At 39.5% G+C, this 8,357-nt stretch overlaps 1 protein-coding gene across 2 annotated transcripts; it reads left to right on the forward strand.

Annotated features, from left to right (window-relative positions):
- Window positions 1-328: 328 nt before the first annotated feature.
- On the forward strand, window positions 329-8,339 carry LOC117774669. Of its 2 annotated transcripts, XM_034607244.1 has the most exons (5): window positions 329-616; window positions 1,561-1,917; window positions 5,635-5,727; window positions 5,851-6,058; window positions 6,171-8,339. In XM_034607244.1, exons 2-5 carry the CDS (start codon window positions 1,603-1,605, stop codon window positions 7,568-7,570), a joined length of 2,016 nt encoding a protein of 671 aa, XP_034463135.1. In that variant the 5' UTR covers window positions 329-616; window positions 1,561-1,602; the 3' UTR covers window positions 7,571-8,339. The 2 variants fall into 2 exon arrangements, with proteins under 2 accessions (XP_034463135.1, XP_034463136.1); XM_034607245.1 differs by lacking the exons at window positions 329-616; window positions 1,561-1,917 and having other exon boundaries at window positions 5,655-5,783; window positions 5,828-6,058.
- The last annotated feature ends 18 nt before the right edge of the window (window positions 8,340-8,357 follow it).

The following is an 8,357-nucleotide window of genomic DNA, read 5'->3' on the forward strand; positions in this document are numbered from 1 at the left end:
GTCGAGATTATTCCATACTTCCTAAACCTAACCAGGAGGGGGGCACCCTGCAGGCCTCGCTGTCTCTGCAGCTACAGCCTCGTCTGTCAATCACTTCCTAAAATAGAAACCTGCAGTCTGACACCCGTTCTCCCTCTCTCTATTTGGCTCTATGTCTCTCAACCACCTCCCCCCCTCTCTCTGGACCTGCAGTCTGTCAGCAACACTCAGCCTGACTCCACCACTCTTACTCTCTCTCTGCATATCTGAACTTCTTTCTCTCGGGCAGGACAGTCATAGTCAGTGTCCTGACAGAAAAACATGTTTATCAGAAAACAGGAAAACTGTAACTTGTCTTAACCAGAACCAGCTCTGATGGACTAATGAACCTAAATAGTTCTGGGTAAATATTATATCATGAAATATCGATTTAAAGTTTCAATTGGGACAACATAAAAAAAAAATCCTGCATCTGGACTAAAAACCTGGATTACACCTGGTCCACGACTCTGACTACTTCAGCCAAGACCAGGATGTCTATCAGAAGTCTAAACATGGAACTATGATTGGAAGTGGTTCCATCGGTTCCTTTTGAATCATCAAATATAGAATTTGATCCGGGACAAGGTGAGAACAAGTTTTTCATTATTCATTGATTGAATCTATTGATAACCCTAACCCTTCTTTTGAAAATATGATTTCAAACTTAAGGTGGAAAAACAACAAGGTTTGTACAGATATGTATATGTGCACATGTTTTTTCTTAAAAAATTACAATTTTAATTAATTAATTTACTTTCAGTCATTTTACATTCAAACTAGAAACCTTCAGTGTTTAAAACTAATAAACTGTACATGATTGGTGTGTGTTTCCAGATGACGGTTAACACTTGATCAAAATATTTACTGGAAATAGATGAAAAAACACAATGAATTAGACTAAATTCACATTTGAGAGATGGAAATGGACAATAATCAATAATAATCAATTCTAATGGTCTTTAATCAGGTAATAAAATGTGGAAAAAAGATATGAGTTTTTTAATTAAAATGTTTTTTCTCAGGGTCAAAGTTCTATGCAAATGTTCACTGACATTGGGGCCTTTTAAGTTAATTAATGCAAAAAATTAGCATTTAACATCCTAACCCCATCAACTGACGAACATAAAAGTGTCAACCAATAAGACTCATCACTCCCTTCGCTTGCCCTGCTGCTGTGTCAGTATTACAGCCCCTCCACCACCCATCATCCACCTGTAGGCTCTGACGGGGGGGTTATAAGTATTTGTTCATCACTCCCATCATATGTGATCATCTCGGGGGAGTGACTAAGTTGGAGCCTAGATGCCAAACACTTGTTCTACTGTTGCAATAAACGTTTGAACGTGAGTTGTCTGACTGAAGTACATTATTCTGAACTCCCTTCTGTTACTGACGTTATGTTTCACAATTAAGAACCAATCACAATGAAGAATAATCATATGATTACAACACAAACTGAGTTTGTGTCAGAGAAAATAACATTAAAAGGTCTTCCCTAACCCAAATCTTTGTTTTTATATTTTGTCAAAATTTTGACAGAAACAGACTAACGTCAAAAACCTTCAGATTAAAAAGAAAAAAATGATGAGCAGCAGAGGAGGAGGAGGAAGAAGAGGGAGGGAGGTCTTCCTCAGCGCTCACCGCTGCCCTGAAGTTGTTCTGCCGCATCATCATAATTCACGACTTTCTGCTGAGTTCACCTGTACTCGTCCGTCAGAGGCCGATTACCTGGACGTCTCCTCTAACGTTCACTCTGAGGAGGAAGAGTGTATCAGTGACTGGTCAGAGGAAGATCTCTCCCTCTATTTCTCTCCCTCTGTCATCCTCCCATCAGACGATGAAGACTCAGGTCCAGAGAGCGACTTCAGGTGCGTTGATGTTGCCGTGGAAACACAGGTGAGGCTGATTTACATTCTCAAATGTTGTGTTAAAGAAACTTTTATGGTGTGGTTCCACCAAACACAACGCACATTTTTCACGATGAAATTACAAACAAAGTCAACGAATAGACGTGTCTCTATCAGTCAAGTTTAAATATTTGAAATCAGGCAAAATGTTCATGTGACACAACGTTGTGAAAGCCAATCAGCGCCAAGAATGAAATGCACCGGACTCTGGTCCTGCAGCAACACGAGCAGGCAGGTGATCAAACAGGCCACTGGTCAGCCTCAGGCAGAACTGTGGGCGTCTCCTGAGGGTTTTGTGGACTCACACGCTGTCTTCTTCACATCGTGTACAGCATTTGCAGTCACTTCAACCCAGAACAGGCAAAGTCAGTGTGTTTATTCGTGTTACTCGTTTAGTTTCGCTTGACTGAAAAACTAAATAAAATTTTATGTATTCAAAAACATTTCAGCATTTTTTGGAAACTTTGTGTTTAACTGGCTCAATAATCATCAATAGATGGATAAATTATTTCTCTTTTAATCATCAAAACAAATTATCAACAAATAATCAATAATCAAAGAATCTGATGTGATTAAAAATCCAAAATGATTTTTAATTGAAATAGATTTTGTATGAATCTAAAGAAAAACTAAACGTTTTAAAATTAAAAAAAATTTAAAGTTCAAATGTAGAGGAAACACACACACGCAGACACAGACACAGACACAGACACACAGGCACGTGTGCGCTCTTACACACACAAACATGTATGCACATACATGCACACAGACACACACACAAGGAAAATGCTCTGATTGGCTGCTCCTCCATGCCTCCTGCAGCAAAGGATCATGTCTATCTGCCCTAAAACTAATCCTCAGGAAAAAAATATATGAATCCTTTAGAATGTTTGATTCAATTACAAATGTTTTAAACAACAAACTCTACAAAGTCTAATTATTTCTGTTGTGTAAAGTTCGGTGAGTAAAAGAACAAACTTACAGACAAGGAGAGAAGAGAAAGGGAAGAAAAACAAACAGGATTCATTCTACTGAGCCTAACCCATTCATTCTTTTATCATTTTAATTATATTTGTTTTATATAATGTGTCTTGTCATTTTGTATTATTTGTCATGACATATATGCATTGACATTTGTACATTTCAAGTTTTCAATTAAAAAAAAGCTGGCTGCAGACAAGATGGCGGACCTCGGCTCTCGCATGCACAATAGGCCCCTGCAACAGATATCATCGCACTGGACAGGAAGTGATGCGACCGTAGCAGTGGAAGTTGTTCTTCTTCTGTTGTTTTATCCTCTTGAAGGTTTTTTTTTCTTGAGGTGCGGAAACTATTTATTTATTTATTTCCAACAAACACTTTAGACAGTCAACATACAAAGTCAACATACAGTGTTAAAACAGAAGAATAGGATTGTCACAAATTGTCACATAAATATCCCATAAGACTGGGATCAAACTGCCGACATTCTGGTTGGAGGACGACCGCTCTACCCCTCAGCCACAGCCGCCCATAGGGTTATAATAACAAATTAATGATCAAAAAACATCCTGTTGTCACTGTAATCATGGTAACCAAATACAAGATCTCTATAGTAAAAAACAAAGTCAGACAAAATGTTGTCAAAATTATGAATATCTTTGTGTAGTTTATGCATTAACTTAAAAGACCCAAACACATAGGAGCAGGTTTCAGGATACAGAGTTTACATCAGTGTCCCTCAATGTTATACAAGAAAAACCAAAACTACCAGACACCAAAACAGCTTCTTTCCTCTGGCCGTCACTCTGATGAACAGTTAATCAGTCAAACAGTGTCAGGAACAATCTGTCTGCAATAATCCGGTTCCTTTGTATTCTAAATTATATCTATATATACAATATATACATATATGACAATCTTTCCCATATTGATTCTAGCATCTCTGCACTCTGCATCATTGCACTATTTCTCTATTTCTCTATTTCATTGTCATAGTTTTTATGTTCATATATACATACTTATACGAATATCTTTATATTCATACTTGTACATGGTAGTTAAATGTTTGCTTAACCTTGTTCTGCGTTTTTGTCCTTGTTTATTTTTTGGTTTATTTGTTTATTTCTGTATTTTGAGAGCAACGGAAAAAACTGAGTCAAATTCCTTGTATGTCTACGCACACATGGCCAATAAAGCTAATTCTGAAATGCTTCACTAGATAAAATCTATGAATCAGCTTAAATGAGGAGGTGCGTTTGAAGCAAGGACCAAACCTTCTCCCGGTTAATTTTACAATCAAAGTTGCTGGAGGAACAGAGAACATAATAATAATACTCAAAACTAAAAAATAATCAAACAAAGAAACAAAATTAAAAAAGAATAATCAGAGTTCTTATCAGTGAGTATGATACAAACTATTCTGCATAAGTAAAGCTTTTTTGTGTTCATGTATTTTAATGATTTTTGGTAACTGATTTGAATTTAGATTCTGTGAAGAGTGGTTTGTTCTTTGTTAATCTACATTTGTGGATGAGAAATGTATTAGTGTGTTGTATAATATTTATTTTTAATCACCTCCTTTTCATATTTTACTATGTTGTAATTAACAATAGGTGCCTGACAATCTTAATCATGAATCCAGCTTTGAAAAGTTTCTCAAAATCGCCTAGTAAAATTGCAAGTGAAAAATAAATGTTCTTGTGTTTCAATTTCTAAATCACAATGGTGAATGTAAAATCTTTGTCTTAAAAATGAATTGCTTGAATAGATGTCATTTACAGACTATCTTTATAATTTCAATCAAGTAATCTTTCAACAAATTCTTTCTTTTAAGAGATAAGGGGAAGAGATGTGAGAGATATTAATATACAGATGAGGTAACTGTGAAGTAATGACACTGTAGAGCAGAGTGCCTCCACCAATCATTCTCACTTATCATTGTCTTTGGAATTGCTTTGGTAACTCGTGCATATTGTTTTTTAGTACATGTTATATTCAATTTATGACCTAACCTCTTGGAGTGTGGCCAAGGACGTTGGTTCACCACAACATCCAGAGACGAACAGGTTGCTTTCCACAATTACTTGTATTATTTAATCAGCAAACATAAATCAAAACTTAAACTTAAAGTGACGGCACTTTCTGCTGGCATCTCGGCTTTGCAGCTCAGTGTCTCTCCTGTGTCTCTGTGTTTCAGTCCCCCCCCCCCTCGCTGCTGCCTCTTTAATCCAGGGAGAGTTGATTGGCCCACTAGTCTCTAGTCACTAGAGCCAATCCCCTCTCCCTGGTTCACCTGGAGCTTCACTGAGCCTCCTCCATGTTGTAGAATCAACTTGAAATGGGCCCATTTAAAACTTCACCAGGAGAAAACACAAGACTAATGTCCACTGCTAGGATCGCATCATTTCCTGTCTGTTGCTCGTGTGGGTACGGAGGAAGCAGGAAGTAAAGCCAATAATAGACACTTCAGAAAACCGTTTCAAAATAAAACTGAAAATAATAAATATGATACTGAAAATACAAAAACTAATTTAAAAAACGTTTAATTTTCACTTTTAGTTTTTGCTGAATCATCAACATCGTCAAGTGTCAACCTTTCAGTAATAAACCTTTAAATTGAATTAAATCATTGTTTTATTCATCACATACCTGTCTATCTCTCTCCCTACCTGTCTGTCTATCTGTCTGTATATCTCTCTACATCCTCTTGTTTGTTTCTGTTCAGATGACAGGTCAGGGGGGGGAGGGGCTTAAGATGGTTCCTAAACGACAGATTCACCTGAAAAAGAAAAACAAGACCAAGGAAATTAATGACAAGGAAAAGAATGACAAACTACAGGTACTTGTCTGTCTCTGTATCTTTCTGTCTTTACCTGTCTGTCTCTCTCTCTTTCTGTCTCTTTACCTGTCTGTCTGTTTGTCTGTCTCACTACCTGACCAGGTGATACTGAAGAATGAACCTTTTGAAGGGGGAGCAGCGAACAGAGATGTGTCAACCAATGAACTGTTCTATCCAACTGTCCATCATCGCCCTGATCTGTTGCTACGACAACACAGTATGCCCACTTCCTTCCACACGCGTTCAATGACCTGCGGTGATGTCGACAGCTGCGGGGTCTACAGGGGCCTGGTTGCAGGAGCCAGTCCAGGTAACAACACCTGACGTTGTTAGAGAACTCCGCCTTTTCCTGTGTTGCCCAGGAAATGACCTTTGATGAGCTTTGATGGTTTGTTCTGGACTCTTCCGATTTCTGGTTTCAGGGTTGCTGATTGGAGGACAATCGGTGGTGCAGAGACGTTTGCAAAAATCTGTCTCTCTGGATGAAACAAAAACAAAGATGGCATCATGCATCATCAAGAGTGTCCTCTCCAAGAAGATGCAGGTCGAGAAGATCAACACGAAAACATCGTACCTGAAGAAGAAACACGCAGCGTCACCTATCGTCCCATCGGAGGGGGGAGGACTGGAGGCGGGGCCAGGTGTGTTTAAAGCTCCAGTTCACTCGGTGAGAGATGTCAGAAGTTTGGTTAAAAACACATACAGCCTCTCGTTCTCTACGGCAACGACACCTGACAAACTCAAACCAGCAAAATTCAAGGTGGTTAGTCAGGAGGACAGCCCACCCCCCACCTACCAACAGGCCGTAGGGGTCAAAGGTCACTCCACCAGAGGACATGTCTCTAAGGTCACTGCATCTTTCAGCCAATCCCGTGACAGAAAACAGTACAATGCATTGAGTCATCCAATCACACAGCAGAGACAAGGAAGCGAGCCAATAATAAGCAGGAGGAAAGATGATTTCATGTTTCTAGACCCACCCCCATCCACCTCTGCAACCATCAGCCAATTAGAAAGAGCTGACGGTGCAAGTCACCAGGCAGGGGCCTCCCTCCCCTTCTCTGCCCCTCCTTCCCCCTCCTCCTCCACACACCCCCAGGTAGACCAGCAGGAACAACGCCCCCCCCAAGGTGCGTCTTCTCACTCTGTCCCTGCCCCCCTTCAGCGGCTCCAAACCTGTTTCTACACCCCCTCTCAACATCCTCAGCTGAGGAAGGTGAGCTACATCCCCAACCCCCTCAACTCCATCCAGAATCCCCACCTCCACCAGAGCAGGTCACCTGGAGACACCTCGGACCAGACCATGAAGAGCTGCCCCTCCCCAGCGACCAGGAGGACAGCAGACCACAACGTCAGTGCTGTGACCCCGCCCACATTGAAGAATAAGCAGCAGCAGCCTTTTCTCTGCAGTTTTCAGAGTTTCTTACCTGCACAGGTGAGTAATGACTTCCTCATTGACATCACAGGTTCTGCTGTAACACCTGGAGCTGTCTTCAGTGGCCCCGCCCCATGTCACGTGATGTTAGAGCCAAATGGGCGGTACTGCTATGTGGATACACACCCACAGCATCACAGAAAGATGCTATTGGATCCAGAAACTGGACAGTTCATTCAGGTGTTCCTACCTGGAGCAAGCCCCGCCCCCAACACTATGTTCCCCATGTGTTGTTTCAACCCCGCCCCCACCGTGATAAACCCCACCCCCACTATTCTACAGACGAGCAGTGTCAATCGCGCCGTTCTCTCAGTGATGAGGTTCCAGCCAACCCTGTACGCCGCCCCCTGCCTCCCCGTCCCCCTGCACACACACACGTCCCCATGATATATATCTATTTATATAGATAGATAGACGTAACTGTAACATATATATGTAAAACAGTATCGATTATTTATTATTATTTGTATAAAAGCAAACAAACATTATCTCAAGGCACTTTACACAGTGAGTTCACAATGATTTTATTTTACTTCACATTTTTCTTTGTTTGTTGATTTGATGATTGATTGTTTGTTTGATAATTGATTGATGATACAACCAGTAGTGAAGTGACGAGCAGATGAAGTGAAATAACCTTATTTGATTTTGTCTCCTCATCTTATCGTGAATATTCAACATATTTTTATAAAAAATGTACAAGAATAAATTCAACAGCTTCACGTTTGTTTCTCAGACAAAACATAAGAACAATTTTTTTTCTACAAAGCAGTGACGTCACAATGTTAAATATCACATAATCAACAGTTAGTTGATGAACTGAAGACTTGATGAAATACAAACGGAACTGACTTACAGTTTAGGTTAACCCGGGTTAAGTCTAACTCAGTAACAATTGACCCAAACACACATTCGTTTAAGGGCGAGTGTTAGTTTGAGTTAAACCCGGATTAACCCTGGGTAAAACTAACACTAACAGAAAATACAAAGAAATTATGGAGACAAATGATAATTTTTTTGTTGTTATAATTCTTAGGATTATTTAATCATATATTTTCACGTGGAGTAAAATACGTTCACATCAATATTATACAGTTAATCAATGTTTTTATTTCAGTCAAAACTAATTTTTTTATACAAAACATTTCATGAATAGAATTTTTTTCTCTGTTTT

Source organism: Hippoglossus hippoglossus, chromosome 14 (assembly GCF_009819705.1).
Source record: "Hippoglossus hippoglossus isolate fHipHip1 chromosome 14, fHipHip1.pri, whole genome shotgun sequence".
NCBI classification, from domain to species: domain Eukaryota; kingdom Metazoa; phylum Chordata; class Actinopteri; order Pleuronectiformes; family Pleuronectidae; genus Hippoglossus; species Hippoglossus hippoglossus.